The following is a 19,331-nucleotide window of genomic DNA, read 5'->3' as shown; positions in this document are numbered from 1 at the left end:
GCATCTATATATATATATATATAGATATAAGCTATTAATCAAAAATATATATTAAATATAATGTATTTTGCTTTAATTTCATGGTGTTGGTGTTTTTTTATTATTATTGTATTTTTTAAATTGGGCTATGGAAAATTGTTTTGTTTAACTACTAGAATAAGAGAAAAATTACTTAAATAGACTAAACTATTTTTTGTTGAATCCCCAGTTTAAAATATAATACTTTACTTAGAATAAACTGAGAATTAAATATTTTTCACATTGTCTCTTTAATTTGGGCAATTAAGTACAAACATTTATTTGACTAAAAATAAATCTTCTTAACTTTTAATGAATCAAAGAATGTATTTTATTGTGAGTTGCAAAATAAAAATAATATATTCATTTAATAGTTACTGTTATTATTATATTGCTATTCTGCCAACTGTTATTGTGGAAATAAAACGTTATTAATTATAGGCCTATTAATATTAATCATACCTTCTTATTTCATTTTATAATAATGATGATGACATAATTGTTTTATTCTTATTATGATTCTTATTGTTATAATAAATCATCACAATGTCAAACACTGATAAAGCTCTGAGTGTGTTTGGGTATTTACCTGACAAACAAGAGAAATAAGCGTCTGTCCTTGTGTTATTAACTGATGTGAACACGCTCCAGATTTACAACATCACCGCGTTGCTCTTTTGTTTTCTGTCTCTTTAGTTTCCAGTGGAAACCAACAGGACACGGAGACAACAAGTCCCTGAACTGATCATCACCAACAGATACTCAAGAGCGACTCGGGTCCACGTGTAACCGCCAATAGCAGCTCGGAGGACGGAGCTTCCCGCGCCACCGTCCGCCCCGGGGGGAGTATTTAGAGGCCGGAGCCCGGAGAGGAGCAGGAGAGGAGGCGACAGGTGCACCAGGCATGACCGGCTCCCAGTGCTCCCACTGCCCGCACACAGGGAAGGAAACTCAGCCATGATCGCTGGAGATTCGTCTGGAAACCTCGAGATGAATGGGTGAGCTTTGAGTTTTAATTATCTCTTAACTGAGCAATATGCAGTGTGCTATATATTCATCTGTCTGTGGAATACCAATGGTTCATGTGCAATCCACTCACTACACATACGTTGCCTCTTTTTACACTGTATTACTTTAATCAATTCATTTTTTCTTACACTTAAGTATTGCATATTATATACTTACTCATGTCTATTTTGATTTCCCCTGCTGTAATACTGCAAATTCCCCCATTGTGGGACTAATAAAGAATTATCTTATCTTATCTTATGAACTATATGTCCTTCCTTTCACTCTGTGGCCTGTTGCTGCTGCTGCTGCTGCTACCAGGCAACCACTTCAAACTCTAAACACACGACTGTTCCTCCTTGCATTAACATGTTCAGCATGGAGCGAACAACACTTTATGTTTTAATAATCCTCAATTTACTGAATAATTATATTTGGAGGTATATGGAATCCACTTTTGTTGAAGTTTTGCATGTGGAGAATGGTTTTCTGATGATGATGATGATGATGAGCAACTTATTCTTTTCTTTGTTTGTTCATGACCAGGACGATATGAGGGAAATGTTCAGAGACTTTGTGGGGAAGAGGAGGAACTACCCCTTCAAGGTAAGAGGGAATAATAATCTGTAAAATTGGAATTCTCTCCCGCCATGGCCCAACAACCTCCACCCAGGATTAGTTCTTATAATTCTCATAGTCTACCTTTTCATTTTAAGCTTGTAAAGCACCTTGTCGCTGTGTTTTGAAAGGTGCTATATGAGTAAAATTTATCATTTAGATTTATTTCTAATTTAAAAAGAAAAAAGGAAGTGGTTTCATGACCTAAATGATTTTATAGTATAATAGAACATATTGTCAAAGATACACTGCAACTTTTTTTTACATTGAAACAGCAGATTCAAAATTGAGTTTGATGGTTCACAGAGTTGGAATAGAGAGAATCTTTCCTCATTCATTCCTCCTCCTCACCCTGAACAGTCCTGAATGTTCTAGCTCTATGTAACTTCAGTGAGTGGGTACGATCTCCTTAAAACGTCAGAATCAGGTCCAGCAAGTTGAAGAGTAAAGCTGAACTGTGGCTCAGTTAAAAAGACCGAGAAGTCATTCAAAACCACAGTTTATCTCCAATGTTCAGCAGGAAACTTTAAAATATGAAGAATTCTAAACAGAGTTTGGTGGATTTGTATCAGCGGCAGCTCTTCTGGTTCAGGAAGCCGGGGATCATGGGTAATATCCACTGCTCACTTGTGTTTCTGTTCAGTGAGTGGGACTGAAGGGGGCGCTGTTGCTCAGTAAAAGTTACATCGTGTTGCTTTAAAGAAAGTGGGGAAAAAAAATAAAACCCTGTCGTTAAATTTCATTAAACTTAATCTGTTCGCACACTAATATCTATTATTGGTGTGTTTCTACTCCATTTTATCGTCTGTAAAAAATGACTTTGTTTTTCTCATTGTATAGATAAATAGATTAGCAGACTGATGGATTGACTGATGGTGACAGTGTGGCAGTGACCGCTGCTGGCTGTGTTACTGTACGACTGACAGCTGCCAGCTGCACTCCTCACTGCTGCTTTCAACCGACCTCTGAGAATTGTTGCTTTCATACAAGCAAACCTCACATTTAACAGTTAACACCATGATTAACATTCATCTCCGTTCACGTGGCCTCACGAGCTGTGTGACTGGTTGGGAGGCAGTGTAATGTTAGCTGACGTTTTCCTGTGTCAGCTCACTCTGCTCTGCTACCTTAACAGTTTACATTTCACCGTTTATGCTGTGCGGGGTCGAGGACACGTTCATCCTGATTCACCGAAGACTGTTTGCAAATAGGAGAGAGTAAGGATTATTTTGAGATGTGTGGTTGTTACGCTGTCTTGTCGTGGGTGGCTGGAAGGCAGTGTCTTGTTAGCTGGTTGAATGTGTGAGTGCCAGCTTACCTGCTGCTGCCCTCCAACTGTCCACATTTAAATCCTCACCAGCAGCTTCTGCAATTACCGTGAACTTCTACTAATAAAAAAAACAAATATATCAGTATCAGTATGCATTTGTGTTGCTTTGCAAGCAAGTTGGTATCATAGACTGATGCCCCCTGGTGGCTGGCTACAGTATAGGTCTCCACCTTCTCTGTGTTAGTAGATGGACTAAAATAAAAATTTAAAGTATACGTTCGATCATTTTTTCTCAGAGATTGTTTCTGTCATTGTAGGTAGTTCTTACCAAACTGATATTTGTGAGAACTCTTCCAGTAGTCAATAGTTAGTATTTACATCTGCATGTGAAAACATGCAGATGTAAAAACATTTTTCTAAATAGCAAAAACATAAAAGATTCCAGGCCTATTAGCTAAATCAAAAAAATGATGAAATCCTTTTATTGTTGGATGGATGTTTCACAATTTGCTGGGCTCAGATCAGTCAAAATTGCCTTAATTGGAATGCTTCACCTTAACAAATAGATTTTGACGTAAACATTAGGAAAGTAGAGACGCGACTAAGCCAAAGTAAATGTGTAAAAATCCAACGCTAAACAATTCTTCAGCCGCAGCAGTGGTCATCAAAGTTCTTCATCGTTGTCATTAGCAACCACAGGATGGTCCCCATTACACACAGATACACACATATTCTGATGTGCTTTGCTCTGACACTGATAGCATTTGTGTCTGAAGCTAGTGGATCATTTCTGGAGACGTCACCCAAACCAAACTCACTGGAACAGTTCACAGTCCACCGCTCGTGACTCCAGCACAGGAAACACTGACATGAAAACAGCTGTGTGTCAATACGCTCCATCATAGCTCCACGCGTTTCTTTAAGATGATTTCTCGCACCAGCGCCGTGGCCTCCTCTCGAACGCTTTCCATGGGCTCGTCAGTTCGCCAGAAGCGGATGACTTTCCCCTCGGGATTCACCAGAAACTTCCAGAAGTTCCACTTTGGAATTTTCTTCACAGAATCTGGAAAACGACACGTTTTCATAGAGTCATTAAAGATGCATCTAAAAGTTTGAGTTTAGCCATGAATCGAGTTGGATTGTTATTTTAGCAGAGCTGTGTCTAATGTGAGATGTCACAAGGTGCAGTGTGTAGGAGAAAAAAGGAGATTGACACAGAATTGCGAGGCACCTCTGCCCCTGAAATGGGCTTTACTGCGGTGGAGAACCATGGTGCTCCAGAGCCACATCAGCTCGAGCCGTGGTAACGATTATGATTAGGCTAATGTTAGTTATCGCTTGAATAAGTAGTAAAACTAAGTAATTACCATAAATATCTTTGTAGAAGTCCAATTAATCAAAAGTGACACACAGCCACCCCTAACATAAACTTCCTTTGTGTACTAACTTTGAGAACATGTGTGAGGTACCACAGGTTTGTATATGAGGAGGGGCTCCAGATCAGCTTATAGCAAACTTCACCTCCAGTAGTTGGGTTTCAGAGAAGTCACATGTATATTTACTGTCTGCACGGGTCAATACAAACATCCAGTGAGTATAAATCAGTACCAGATCATTATTACAGGTACTGTACACATAGGGACTTCTGCTCCCAAATAGTTGAGCTTGTGTGCACATGTGTAATTGGACAGATGTGTGGTGTGTCTCTCTGACCTGTGAGGAACCTGAAGGCAGGGTCCGCCTCTGAGCCCATTATTTTGATCTTGCTGAAGAAGGGGAAGGTGATTCCGTACGTGGACTTGGCGAAGGCCTCGATGTCCCGGCTGCTCCCGGGCTCGGTGTCCCCGAACTGTCCGCAGGGGAAGGCCAGCACGTTGAAGTGAGAGGTGCCCAGCTCCCGGTGCAGCTCCTGCAGAGACATGTAGTTCACCTCGGTCTGCTCGCTGAGACTCGCCACGTTTACAACCAAAGACGCCTGACCATGGAGGGAACCGCGCGTAAACGTTTGGTTATTAGATGCTTTAAGAAAAGACTTATTCTAAAACTCATCTCCCGGTGGATAACCAGGACAAAGTCTGCTCAGATTAACTCTCAGAAGTGACATGATGATGTGGACTTACTTTTCCTCGGTACTTCTCCAGAGAGACAGACCTCCCCTTCGCGTCCTTCACCTCGAAAGAATAAAAGTCTTGGGGTTTCCTCGGCTTCACCAGCTGCGTCTGCAGGAGGAACAAACAGCCCACACCCACCGTCATGCTCAGCAGCACCTTCAGCCTCTTCGCTCTGGGGCCGGAGGACTTGGTGGGGTAGCCCCCTAAGGCCTCCATGTTGGAGGGGGAAGAACAGACCGTATGTCGGTGTCAGGGGCTCCAGACGTGTCGGGGCGGACGGAGGAAGACTCTGCGTAAAAGTCCCTGAAGTACACCAGGATGGAACAGGAAGCAAGGGGATGATTCTGTCAAAATAAAACCAGTCTCACCAGCAAAATAAAAAGTACATTTCACCTATTTGAACTTTGACAGAGTATCGGGAACGGATTGAAGGAAAGAATTCTGAAATTTAGAGATTTATGTAATGTAATATTGCGAAATAAATGAAATTGAAATTGAGAATCATAATATTACAAAATAAAGTCCTAATTTAATTAGGGAAAACCATAGTAACACAGAATCAAATCCAAATTCAATGAAAAAAAGTCATAATATTACATGAAAAATTTAATTATTTAACAATTAAAAAGTAATGATATTGAGCGTATGAGAATAAAGTTCTATAATGAGGATTAAGGTGTAATTTAATGAGAAATGTCATCTAAAGTATTTCAAAAGTCACAATATTACACAAAAGATGTGGAAATTGTAGAATGAAAATAAATTTAATCATTAAATCATAGTTGATTAATTAAAAAATATGTGTGTATCCCTAGAGCAGGATTAATAGTCTAACATACATTCATATGATGACTGGTCTCTTAAGAGGAAAACAAGGGTCAGGGGTTAATGTAAAGGTCTTTTACTTTGAAAGTGTAAACCAGAAGCATTGATCTAAATTGGAATGACGCTGCAGTGAAGTTTTTTTTTTTTTTCATATTCAGACCTGCTGTAGTTTTGTTTAAATTATTTTTCAGTAAGTTATAATAGAATTTATTATTATCATGTGTCTTCTCAGGGACAAAACGACGCTTGTAACGTTTCATACAAACGTTTCAAGACGTGGATCCACTTCCACAGGAGCAGCACCGAGGCTCCGGCTGTGAGTACACCTCTGACCACTGGGCGGCAGCAGAGGCAGCGATGCTTTGAGTTGGACACGGTGTGTCAGAGGCTGGAGCTGGACTCTCCACCCACACACCATGAAGCAGCACGCAGAGGCCTGCAGGGGGCGCTGCAAGGTTAGTATCTCCACAACCAGCCTGGCCCTGAGATACTGTGACACTGACCTCTCCAACACCACAGGCCACTTTTGGGGACATTTCATTGTCTTACATCCTTTTTCTGAAGATTTATCCCAACACCAGCCACGACCCACTGTTACTTTCACTTTGTTTCCCCCGTTTCCACCAGAGGGAGCCGAGTGCTAGTGCTGGTTGGTTTTTTCATGTGCTGGAGCCTCACATTACATCAGCATATACTTCACTGGCTACGCCTCTGATTTCCCAGCAACACTTGTGCCGACTACCAGCCAGGGTCGGGCGATTGGACGAATTTATTGTCTAACGATGATTAGCTGAGTCTATTGACATTTGTTTTTTAAATTTTGCCGATGTAATGGTCTGCCTCCTTGAGAGCTGTATAAATGAACCCACCAACTGGCACTTATACTTATACATTATATTAAATCATATATATTCATTCAGTCAGTCCATCCTGACTCCTCTCTCTCTTTCTCTCTCTCGTTTTCACGAAGTTGGGGGATGGATGAACGGACACAGTGTTGGTTTTGCCAAAACTTTTTCACTCAGTAGAGCAGATGCCTCGGCCAAGGCCAAATAAATAAACCACATTTAAATTGAATCGATCTACACAGACACGGTAGATTTAATCATAATTGATGTTAGTTTCTGTCTTATCATTTGTCCTCATCAGAGACAACACTGGAGGGACGTTTGTCTGTTATACCGCTGAACACTTCACACACCATCTGTGCCAGGGGACGACCTGCAACACAAAATGTCCCACAACAGGTCTGTTTCAGAAATGTGAGACTGCGCCTCTGCAGTTTGGTTTCTGTGTGTGTGTGTGTGTGGGTGTGTGTGTTAAGAGATGAAAATCTTTGACAGGGTGCTGGATTTCCTCCTGCCGTGCTGGCTTTCAAAATACAGAAAATGTTGTCTATATCTGCAAGATCATTCATATAGATAAATACGTTTGAAAAAGAACATGTTTATATAAAATCATGTAAAATATCTAATCTAATGACAATAAAAACATTTTTTCACAGGGATGGATGTGGAGAGCAGCAGTGGAAGAACCTGTCAGCACACAACAGACTGGTAAAGCATGCAGACTCTTTCTTCACTCGTACATTTCTTCTACACACACACACACACACACACACGATGAGCGATACTGCCTTATGTCGCTCCAGGAAACAAGAGGCTAAAACAAAAAAGAAAGAACTTGAGAAATGCTGTAGGTCTTTGTTTGTCTTTTCTGATATGATTGTGTGAAATGTTAAATATGAGTTAAGTTAATGGAGTCATGATGGTCGAACATGATATGTGCTGAAGACACACACACACACACACACACACACACACACGGAAGTTGTTTTACAGTTGTTGAACAGATTGCGTCTATAAGCCTCAGTGTAAATATGGTCAGGGGTCATTAATCCAATATTTAAAGAGTTTAATGTTTCTTGTTTCAAACCTGACGACAGAATAACTAAGAGAATACATGTGTTTGAGACTATCACCAGTAAACCAAAGATGTACTGCTGATGTGAAACGTCTTGCATGTTCTTTTTGTTTGACAGGCGCTGATGTGAGAAGATGTAGTTTGCAGCCCTTCACAGTTCTGGACAAAGCTCCAGACGGTCGGCAGGGAACACCAGTGATGAAGTTGGCAGCTCCGTCGCTTCTGAACGACTATTGTAAGAGAAGACACAAATTCTGCTTTACTCTCAAATGCACGAGGAAGAACACTGAGCCTCAACGACCCATGAAAAGATTAAAAGTTAGTTAATGCCTCCTATGCTGTCTGTGTGTCACAAATAAATGCTTTCATATTTAAAAAAAAAAACTGTAAGTAATTGCCTAACACATCTGGACGTTGTAAAAAGTACTGAGTACTGCGGAGAAGCCTTTAAAATAGGATTCAGGAGATAACAACACAAAGTATAACTGAACAGTTAGAATAAACAAATGTAGGAATTTAATTCTCTTTTACAATTTAAGAGACCTTGTTCAATTCCTGAATTTTTTTTTTTCATCAGTGCATGGTGGGGTTTGTGTTTACTGGCCTTTAGTATTATTATAATTTTAATTTGTACACGTTGTTATTGCCAATAAGCTGTAAAGCACCAGTGAAAAGCTCCTATTTGTCTGACCATCGTAAGGTCAAATAAGCACACTCTCCTCCATCTCTTCCCCCTCAGACACGAACGTTCTCGACTGCAGTTGTAATGGCGTGGTTGCATTAGCCCTGGGCTGTTCTGTTTACCTCTGGAATTCAGAAACCCGAGTTCTGGTGGGAAATCTGGAGCAGAGTCTACCAACTGGACACCATCAGTCCGTCTCGTCTCTGTGCTGGAGCAGAGACGGCAGAGCTCTGTGCATTGGGACCAGACGAGGTGATGTGCAGGTAAGCACTTCAAGTAAATGAACTGGTAGAGGGGTGAACTCTTATTCATACAGAGTGTAGTTAAAGGGGTCTGTGCAAAGGACCTGTTGCATCAGCAGGCTGACGGTTTGTGGTTTCTTTGTCTTTCTTTGACTCCTCAGCTGTGGGATGTTGAAACGAAGCAGATTATGAGACGTATGACATCACACCTGTCTGTGGTCAGAGCGCTTTCCTGGAAACAGCAGTTACTGAGCAGGTACTGGTGTTTGGAGGACCAGAACTGACTTAAGTATAAATAAATAAAGGTCCAGTGTGTAAGATTTAGGTGAAAGGGAACTATTGGGAGAAATTAAATGTAGAATAATCCTCATGATGTTTTCAATAGTTCGTTTCATCTAAATTTTATGATTTGTAGTTTTCTTTACCTCAGAAAAGGCCCTTTATATTAAAATACTTTATATTAACATGGAGGGGACCCTCTCTACGGAGGCCGCCATGTTTTTTACATCAGTCCAGACTGGACAAACTAAACACCTTCTGAATTTTTATGACAATTAAAGGCTTCCACAGGTTCTCTTTCATGTTTGGAAGGAGAGGGGGAGGTGAGGGGTGTTCAGCTGCAACATGCAACTTCAACACTAGACATCAGAAAACAAGCTGTACCTTTAAATTTAATTCCACATTTATTTATTTCCACATTTATTTATTGACTACTTCTTCCCGTCAGTGCTGACTGTTGTGCAATAGTTGCTGTTTGCAGTGTTGTGTCAGTTCACACTTTAAAAGACACACAGGTGTGTCTGTTCACACTTTAAAAGTGCTACACGCAGACATGATCTGACACATGATCGAAACCCTGTAGTGTAGTTAGCAAACTGAGTGAACGTTCACGTGAAGCAGCAGATCAGAGACTTAGTTTAAGAGCAGTAGAAACAGTGAAACACAGAGTTTCTCTGGTAACAGCTGCTCAGTGATCAGCTGCTTCATGATCAGAGCTGAAGCTGCAGTTGGTTTGTATCGAGCTGGAGTTTCTGTTTCCTCCTCCACTCTGCTCTCACTTTAACTAACACCATCACTAGTTATCAGGACCTGATCAGTACATGAAGTAACTCAGTGTTTGTTTGATTCCAGAGTTTATCATTTAAACATTATGAAAAATGAGTCGTCAACATGTTGTGCTCAGTTCAACATGAGAGGAGACGCTCGCAGTCAGTGATAAAATCACTAGAGCGACACGCAGACATGATCTGAAGCCATCGATAGATAACTAAACACATGATCGTTAGTTTCTTACTGAATCATCCCAATAAAAAATGAGTGTGTCAGTTCACACTTGTTCTGCAGCTTTCAGTGGTCACCAGGAGACACTAAGTGTGAACTGACACACCTGTGTGTCTCTTAAAGTGTCAACTGACACAGCAGTGCAAACAGCAACTACTGCAAAGCAGTCAGCATTGACAGGCAGAAGTAGTGGAACTGGAACACAGAAATAAATAAATGTGTAAATGAATTTAAGACATTTATTTATTTATTTCCACATTTATTTATTTATGCTTAGGTCATTTCTGGTCCTCCATACAGTGTGTGTGTGTGTTCAGTGTACCATATTACACAGAAAACGGTTTAATTCCTCAGCAAAATAAATGTAGGTGACTATGTCCTGAGCATGACAAAGCAGAACATTATTTATCAACTGCAGGGAAATAACAGTGTCCACCATCTAACAGCGGCTCAGTTCTCGGACATATCCATCACCTTGACCCCCGGGCTCCTGTGCCTCTGGTTGGTGCAGCTCTGCAGGACGAGGGGATCTGCAGCCTTCAGTGGTCACCAGGAGACGACTGGCTGGCCAGCGGCTCCGCAGACGGCCTCCTCCATATATGGGACGGGGACATTGCAGGACTCACAAGGACAAAACAGCCGGTGACGACCATGAAACAGCCCAGTGCTGTTAAGGTCAGTGGACTAGAAACTGGGACATGAGAAACTACTTGTGTGATTTTTCTGTTTACTTGTGTTTCCAGTCTGGAAAAACTCAGATCTTTTAACATTTGTTTAAATCAATTAGTTTGGTTTTACTGGTTTTATTTGATGCTATAAAAATGGGCTGAGGCGTCATGATTGACAGCTGAGGCTGACTCATGACTGATTGAGTATCGGCAGAACCTTGATACCATGATCACTATCTAATATTTCGTCAACTAATGTCGTTCTATAATTTTATAAATTCAACAAACTATAGTTATATATATAAAGTACAACTATATATAAAACTTTATAAGCTGTGTTTTAACACTTTTGTGTGTGTAAACCTGTTTGAACCTGGTTGGTGAAACACTGTTATTTAATCCTGCAACTCTTCACTGGGTGTTGGGTGTCTTCTGTTTTATTTTCACTGTGTTTGTGTGATTAGGCGATGGGATGGTGTCCATGGCGAGAAAAGATAATCGCCACAGGTGGAGGATGGAAAGACGGAAAGCTGAGAATCTGGGACACACAATCAGGGACTTGCGTGAATTCTGCCAACACCAACTCGCAGGTGCTTAAATTATTGCAGAAGTATTTTACCGTGTGCACATGTTGGATGGACAAGTCCTAATGTGTCCAGTTGCAGATCTGTTCTCTACAATGGGCTGAAAAGAAGAAGTGTCTCGTCACAGGTCACGGCCTTCCTCATCACCAAGTCACCTGCTGGAGCTGGGGGTTCACTTCCCTCAACCCGGTGTATCGGCTCACAGGTTAGAGAACCTGAAATATGATGAACTAAAGTAGAGCTCAGTTGTCTTGAATCCAATCAAGCGGCATCAAATCACAAACACACACACACACACACACACACACACACACACACACACACACACACACACACTCATAGATATCAGTCCTCGAAATGTGCAGATTACAGATTAATCAAAGCTCAAGAACACAGGACATAATTGTGGCACATTAATACCTTTTTATTTACAGGGAAACCTAATTGTATTTTAATATTAACCCTTAAATCTTGGTGTTATTGTTTTTTGTAGGTCATTCTCATCGAGTCCTGCACTTGGCCTCAAACCCCAACAGCACTCAGATTTTCTCTGCTGCAGCGGACCAGTGCTTCCACATCTGGGACCTTCAATCATCACTCAACACGGATGGTGACTGTTGTTAGGTCAGAGCTGTTTTAAAACTTGTGTTCACATACACACATGATTTCTAGGTAGTACCACTGTCTGGAGACTGCACACTTCCTGTCCCCCTGCTCTGAAATAACCACATTGCCGAACCAGTTTTCTTTCAAGTCAAATGTGTTGTTAAGCTAAGATAAGACGGGAGGGGTTCTGTGGCTCTTTCAGTTGTAAAAAAAGTTTTTGTGTAGCTATTTACTTTACGCTGTTGAGAGAGCATGAAACAATAACATATTAAAACAGCATAAAAAGGAAAGTTGCATTTATACAATTCTTCATTAAAATGTCAAAAAAAAAGACTGGACACGTGTTTTATATTATGCTGACTTGTGTATTTACATTATTCAAAATGCTTCCAACAATGTTAAAACCCAGAGAAAACCACAATCTTATTAAAGGTACAATACATTTTGTATGGTCAGAACAGTATCTGCGAGTGGAGTGTTCAGAGTCACCTATGTTCTTTGCACTGGAATCTTATGCACAGGCGTGGGTTTTACATGCTGAATAAACACCATAAAAGTGACACTGGTATCCAGTGAGCCAGTCTGCTTTTGTTTTCTTCCTTTCCTTGCATCGTGGTTCATTGTGTTGAAAGATGTCTCACTCGAAACGTGTCATGTCTGACTTGAGTGAACACTTTGTGCCTGTTGTTGACAAAGTGGTGAAGACTTCCTCTGAAGACCCTGAGTGATATGTCTTTAAACTGAAGTGTGAAGGACATAGAGCAACGTGAGGTTTAGATTCTGTCACCTCAGACATCTGTTTCTCCGACTGCACCAAACCACTCTTCATCAATACACACACAGACAAGATTCAAGATTCAAGATGTTTATTTTATGTTCACACAGTCACTGTGCAATGCAAACCTTCAGAAAACAGAATTGTGAATTCGGAAACTGAAACGAGTTTTCTTGCTGCAAATGACTCAACTGCACTGCCACTCAGGATGTTTGGTGTTCGTTGTTAATGTCTTCCAGGGGTTCTCAATCCTTCAGCCCCCAAACATGAAAATAACGCTGCCAGAGACTTGTGACCCCAACTCATCCCTTAGGTGTTTGAAGTATAAAACTGACATTGATTTGAAAAAACATACCTATACTGTATGTGCGCATGTCACAAAGTCTCCTGTGGGTCTGCAACTGATGCTGTCGCTCATCTGTCATTATCACGTGATGTGAGAATAAAGAAAACCAGATGAAGATGATTCCGTTTTTTTATTGCATTGTTTGTTTTTGTCTATCTTGTGTAACAATGATGGCTAACACATAAAATAAATAAAAAATGATAAATAAATAAAATATATAATAAAATAATTAATGTATTTGTATTTAAAACATTTTTGGATTCCTGGAAAATTCTCTCGCAGACCCAGACCCCTAATTTTAGAAACCAACGACCTGTGCCAGCAAGTTTTATCATGACCATCAGGGCCTCAAGAGGCTGAATCCCTCCAGCATCATCATAAGATTTGTGGCTTATCCAACAACTTCACTTGCTGAAAAAGCTGATGAGTAGAATTTACTGCATTTGTATGTTTTGGTTCTGATGCTTTGTTCATTCTTCAAAATAGAGAGAGAGAATAACTCCTCATCATATATTCAGAAACACTGTGCATGAGTTCAAGTATAAACTGGCAAAACGAGAACTCCTGAACTAGGGTGCGTCCTTGGATATCACTTACAGTACATGTTGTCTTTGCAATAAAGTCACCATTAAAACCCAGGACGGTAGATCTACCTTCTTTGTGGACATATCATGCATTTTCTCAAGCTGTGGATTGTTCTAGCAACTGACTGTCTGATTGTTATGTATAAACTGTGCTTGAATTAATAATATCCATGCTGCTTTATAGCACTTAAATCAGTGCAAGGAGGGGCTACAGAACAGTATTTTTAGCAGCTCCTATAAAAGCTCAACCCATTTTTCCCAGTGTTCAGTTTGAGTTGCACTGTTCAGCCTGTTCAGGAACTTGGTTTGCAAAGTACACAGTCTGTTGTTTCACCACAGTGATAAGGAAGTATATAGGCCCTTTAATAAACACCTAAGAATCTCTGAATCATTGTTAGGTGAAGAACGGGAGTATTTCTGGAATGCAGGTGAGCAGACAACACGGCCAATCCCACCTTTTCCACCTCTTTAATTTGACGAGTTGATAAAATAAAACTTCCAGAGAAGCAGGACGTTTAGACGAGAGGGGACAGAGGATGGGTTAAGCAGTGAAGACAATCTCTTCCATAGTCAGACTCAAAGGATTTGGAAAATACTGCTGGAGGGAGAAGGATTTTAAAAAAAAAATAGATCTGATGTTTGGGTGTGAGACACAGATTCTTCTGCCACTGGCTGTTCTGGGTAAACAAACATTCTTTGACAAAACATTTATTTCAGGTTGTAATGATTTAGTGAGTTTGAAAGAGAAACAAGACATTTTGAGAATGTTTGCAGCCACATTCTTGGTATCGTTGTCTTGGTATCTCATCACATCTTCTCAGTCATTCTGCATGTTTTTGTGGTTGTTAGCAGCTGATGTTATCTGTTTATGGTAATTCTGTGTTACTTTCGCGTTGTCAGTTTTGTATTTCTTCAGAAGTTTGCAGGTGCATGCTAAACACTATAGCACTATATCTAAAAGATTAGTTTGTGCTATGAAACAAAAACATCAAGTTAAACAAACACTGGATTTAGTTAGAAGATTAAAATTCAGTAATCCATTCATGCCAAGTCAGGGAATCAGGTCAGAAACACTGTGAAAAGCTCAACCATACTTCTTTTCTGTTTTGTCCCCTCAGTGATGTACCTTGCCATAGCGATGGGTCAGATCCCGGTCCAAAGCGCGGGAGTTCTGTCAGCAGTACTATGTGGACCTCGCCGTGCTAAACACAGAGGAGCAATACTTCACTCTCCTCAATGGCACCCTTACAAGCAAAGTCAGCTTCTGGCTCGGTCTGCGGCGTCAGAGCAGCTTCAGTGACTGGACCTGGGTGAACGGGGAAGAGCTGAAGTACACACACTGGTACAGGAGGAATTACAGAAGACGCTGTGCCAGTTTGGACACTTGGCAGACGCCATTACCTCTTTGAAAAACAGTTCATCACTGAAGTGCAATGAATGCTGGGATAGGTTGGCCTGAGAAGGATCCACCTGTTTGTCACTCTGGGATGAAAGGGCCCATTTGTCGACTGTGTTTGAAAGCCCCTGAGAAATGGTACAGGCTAGTCGCACTGCTGTGATGTAGTTGTGCTTCAAATGCAGCCTCTAAAGGATGCGTCCCCTGAATTGAGACACAGCTACTGTCACACTGTCATGAATTGCAGGGATACTTGAATGGAACTGAGCCATTCCTGATGTAATACATCTACCCTACCTGCCAAGAACCAAGCATAGACTTTAAAACAGCCATACCCAAACCCTCATTAGTTACATGTGTGACGTATAACAGCAACAATCTTGGCGCGTAAGGGGAAGGAAACTTCTAAGCTCACGTGAACTGGACAACAGGTGTGAAACCGACCTGACTGGCTTGTTTATTCTCGTTCACAGGTCCAGTTTCTCCACAGTCAGTGAAGGCAGCATCAGTGGTCAATGACCAGTTGAATCTTAGCTGGAACATCTCTGCCTTCATGCAGATGACACCACACAGTTACAACGTGACGATATGTACCAGCACATGTGACTCACTCCTGTTCTCTTACACCAATGGCTCTAACTCCATGAGCGTCAACATCTCCAGCTTGACTTTAGCCCCAGAGACCTTCATCAAGGTCACGGCTTTTGTTGTTCGGCCCGACACTGTGACTGGTGGTGAAAGGATCCTTCAAAGTGATCCGACAACTTTACACGTCAAAATAGGTAGGAAGGGCTTAATGTAAACCATGTGATATGAATTTTGTGTGGACTTTAATACGATTTGTTTAGTCACAGTGACTGGTCAACAATGAAAACATAAAATAAAAAAAACAGCTTGTAAACTCCTGTATCTCCGTGTCATACATATTTACATTCTCTTCTCCTTAGTAGATTCTTCTGAGCAGCACAACGTGATCTCTGTCCTTTTGAAGCTGCTCAAGCTCGTGTCTCTGGTTCTTCCACTGTGGATTCTTTATCGTGTCTGGAAAAAAGGCAAGTCTCCTTTGTTGTGTAAGAAAATGAATATCCAATAATTCTCATAACAAACCAGCAGGTCAAACATGCATCCCTCATGTCTTTTGTGTTCCAGGTTTGGATGTGTGTTGGGCCCCGTGTTGGGCCCCATGTTGGGCCCCATGTTGGGTACCACTGTGGCAAAGTCACCACAGTTTTAATTCCCCCCAGATTTAAACCATGAACTATAAACTCAAACATAAATCAATTATAATTCAGCCCATCTAAGGGAATCCCATATATATATATATATATGTAATATAATATATTATTATATATGTATACATATATATTCTGTTTACCTTGTGTATATTAGTTCATTTGTATTACCTTGCACTGTGTCAGTAAAAATAAACTAAAGCTGTCAGATTGATGACTTGATTGATTTTTTCTATTCATTTGAAGAATATTAAAGAACCTGATGCTTATTTTCTTCCACTCTCATACCTGAACAATTAATGTGAAGCTGCACTCATGGGCCTGATTAGCGATAAATGATAACAACGGTTACCACAGACTTCTGCTCGGGGATAGTGCACATCAGTTTTCATGTCACGATTGCGTCCAATATTCTGACTCAAGAGTTTCCTCAGTCAGACCACATCCTTTGACTTAAACACATAAAAACGAGTGTGAGAATTGAGGCAGGCTTCAGTGCATCTTACCATCACATCCAAGAGAGAAAGAAGAAATGTTCTGCCTGAGGGATTTCACTGGTTTCTTCTCCTGCATGGTCCTCCTCATTGTCCACTCAAGTGAGTACAGTATTTTGATTTAAATATTTCAGCTACTAGTGAGTTGTTGATCTACTTTTTCTATTTTTTGTTAATTGCATCATCTGAATTTTGGTTTTAGGTCATGGCTCTGAGATTATCGATGGGACAGAAGTGACGCCCCACTCGCTGCCGTACATGGCTCTGCTTCAGACAACCGAACCAGTCTGTGGAGGGATACTGATCGATCCATCATGGGTCCTGACTGCTGCCCACTGTAAAGGGTGTGTTACCATAACTTCCACTTCTCTCTGTCTCTCTGCCCCCCCACATTCATTCATTTTAATACATGTCAATGATTATTTCACTTTGTACTCCCATAGTCTCTCTCTCTCTCTTTTTTCTCTCATTTCAGGTAAATCTGACCCCGGAACCTCAAGACAACAACTTTTACCATTATTACTATTACCAAATACAATATCTCAGTAATTAATTATCATATGAATTGTGCCTGTTATCATTGATAATTAATAATGTTTACACTGTTGTTTACATTTTAACTAGTCAGATCTGATACCTTATGGCGCTCAAGTGTCCCCGGTCTTTCTCGCCACCCCTCTCCTCTACTTCCCCCTCCCCACTATCCCTCTCTCTTCTCTCCCCTCTTTTCCACCCATCTCTCCTCTCCTTACCCTGTTTTCTTTGCTCACCCACAACCGATCGAGGCACATGAACCTGGTTCTGCTGGAGGTTTCTCCCTGTTAATGAGGGAGTTTTTCCTCCACAGTCACTGAAGTGCTGCTCATTGTGGGAACTGTTGGGTTTCTCTATAATTAATATGATTTTAAGGTCCTGACCTTATAATATAATATAATATAATATAATATAATATAATATAATATAATATAATATAATATAATATAATATAATATAATATAATATAATATAATATAATATAATATAATATAATATAATATAATAAAATATTATTTAATATTATTTTATATTGTATTATATTATATATACATATATATTCTGGTTACCTTGTATATATTACTTTATTTGTATTTCCTTGCACTTATAAGTATCACATGTTTACTTATTATCACTTTACTGATGTCTATTTTAGATTGTCCACTTTGCTGCTGTCCTTGTTGTGGGACTAAGAAAGGATTATCTTATTGTATCTTAAAAAACCTTAAATATCTGTGTGCAAAGCAATTATGTAATACTGTAATACTATAATACTGTGTTTTTGCTCTTGCAGTATTAAGACTGTGTTGCTGGGGGTGCACTCCATCAAGGCAAATGAAAAGAATTCCAGGCAGCTCATAAAGGTTGAGAAGCATTTTCCTCATCCCGACTATGATCCAACTAAACATGTCAATGACATCATGTTGCTCAAGGTAAGATAACATTACAGCATCAATGATGAAGCATAGATGGAACAATCAGCCAATATATGTGAAGATAGTCAGCATTATTAGATATTATTCTTTTTTTATTTCAGCTTGGCAAAAGATCTGTGAAGGAAACCAAGACGGTGAAGTGTCTTAAGTTGGGTAATGCCATCAAAGACCCGCCAGCTGGCACCAGCTGTATGGTGGCAGGATGGGGCATCACAAACTACGAGGTTAAGAAAATGTCAGACGTCTTGATGTCCGCCAATGTGACGGTGGTCGACAGAGAGAAGTGCAACTCTCCTCAATATTACAACAGAAACCCTGTGATCACCAGTGGCATGATATGTGCTGGTTCGGATGGTGAAAAGAACACTGCCACCTGTAAGGTAAGTAACAGTGAATTTTTGTTTGCAGGGATTTAACTTCCGTCCCTCCTATCAGTGTCTGGACAGCCTTTAAGTGATTGTGATTTTCTCTGTAGGGGGATTCAGGAGGTCCACTGATGTGCAACGGGGTACTAGTCGGAGTCACTTCTTTCGGACCTAAGATTTGTGGCCAGAATAAAAACCCTCCAGTGTTCACGTATCTCTCAGAGAAACAACTCAGCTGGATCAAAGAGACAATGAAGAAGTCTGATATTTAATGAACACCCACTGTGAAGGATTTTATATTTGCAACCATGTTAATCAATTCTATCTGGGGCTTTTTTTTATGTGTGATACGAGAGAGATTTCTGCTTCTGCTGCAATAAAACAGGCCAAGTTGATATTATTCTTCAATCTGAACTGAACAGACACTTGTTTATCATGAAAGCAAATCTCCAAAGGGACATTGTTGAGTCCTTCAACCAGACTGATGTCAACAAGACACATTCACCACTTTTCTGAATGAAGATACTAGATTGAACCTGAGGCTTCAGCTCAAGTCTTGTGGAAAGATTTTGTCACAAAGGTGGATTCTGGGCCATGTTGTATTATCTCATCATCACTGATCCATGTTCTTATACAGTTCTTCTATCACGCCAACATGTTCTCTCGTCATAAAGGCAGAGGCAGAAATAAAGAAGGAACATTGTTTGTCTCAGCTCAGCTTTTCTTTCTCTCAGCTGACTCTTGTAACATTTCAGCTCATTCCCAGCATCGTGTATTCTCTGGTTTCACGGTCGGAAGATCAGTGTTCAAATAAAAACATTTTCTGTGCTGTGT

The 19,331-nt window shown here is 40.4% G+C and overlaps 3 protein-coding genes and 1 long non-coding RNA gene across 5 annotated transcripts; 3 read left to right on the top strand and 1 right to left on the bottom strand.

Moving 5' to 3' along the window:
* Positions 1-341: 341 nt before the first annotated feature.
* Positions 342-12,401, top strand: LOC109637174 (cell division cycle protein 20 homolog B). Of its 2 annotated transcripts, none has more exons than XM_020099377.2 (12): positions 342-1,016; positions 1,573-1,632; positions 6,083-6,305; positions 7,000-7,097; positions 7,355-7,406; positions 7,892-8,008; positions 8,513-8,718; positions 8,859-8,953; positions 10,425-10,653; positions 11,111-11,236; positions 11,358-11,435; positions 11,724-12,401. In XM_020099377.2, exons 2-12 carry the CDS (start codon positions 1,579-1,581, stop codon positions 11,868-11,870), a joined length of 1,425 nt encoding a protein of 474 aa, XP_019954936.2. In that variant the 5' UTR covers positions 342-1,016; positions 1,573-1,578; the 3' UTR covers positions 11,871-12,401. The 2 variants fall into 2 exon arrangements, with proteins under 2 accessions (XP_019954936.2, XP_019954935.2); XM_020099376.2 differs by having other exon boundaries at positions 343-1,016; positions 11,312-11,435.
* Positions 3,370-5,335, bottom strand: gpx8 (glutathione peroxidase 8 (putative)). The gene is made up of 3 exons (XM_020099378.2): positions 5,035-5,335; positions 4,628-4,889; positions 3,370-3,977 (listed from the first exon to the last, which is right to left on the bottom strand). The coding sequence occupies exons 1-3, from the start codon at positions 5,239-5,241 to the stop codon at positions 3,814-3,816; spliced, it is 633 nt and encodes a 210-aa protein (XP_019954937.1). The 5' UTR covers positions 5,242-5,335; the 3' UTR covers positions 3,370-3,813.
* Positions 12,402-14,064: 1,663 nt separating the features above from the next.
* On the top strand, positions 14,065-16,383 carry LOC138407444 (uncharacterized). The gene is made up of 5 exons (XR_011240850.1): positions 14,065-14,222; positions 14,660-15,075; positions 15,411-15,719; positions 15,888-15,989; positions 16,087-16,383. It is a non-coding gene; the product is annotated as an uncharacterized lncRNA (long non-coding RNA).
* Positions 16,384-16,601: 218 nt separating this feature from the next.
* Positions 16,602-19,322, top strand: LOC109637074 (granzyme A). The gene is made up of 5 exons (XM_069523400.1): positions 16,602-16,765; positions 16,866-17,007; positions 17,991-18,129; positions 18,234-18,512; positions 18,608-19,322. The coding sequence occupies exons 1-5, from the start codon at positions 16,702-16,704 to the stop codon at positions 18,767-18,769; spliced, it is 786 nt and encodes a 261-aa protein (XP_069379501.1). The 5' UTR covers positions 16,602-16,701; the 3' UTR covers positions 18,770-19,322.
* Positions 19,323-19,331: the final 9 nt, after the last annotated feature.

Source organism: Paralichthys olivaceus, chromosome 4 (assembly GCF_024713975.1).
Source record: "Paralichthys olivaceus isolate ysfri-2021 chromosome 4, ASM2471397v2, whole genome shotgun sequence".
In the NCBI taxonomy this organism is placed as follows: domain Eukaryota; kingdom Metazoa; phylum Chordata; class Actinopteri; order Pleuronectiformes; family Paralichthyidae; genus Paralichthys; species Paralichthys olivaceus.
Note: the sequence above shows the minus strand (reverse complement) of the source record. Positions and strands in the feature narration are given on the sequence as shown.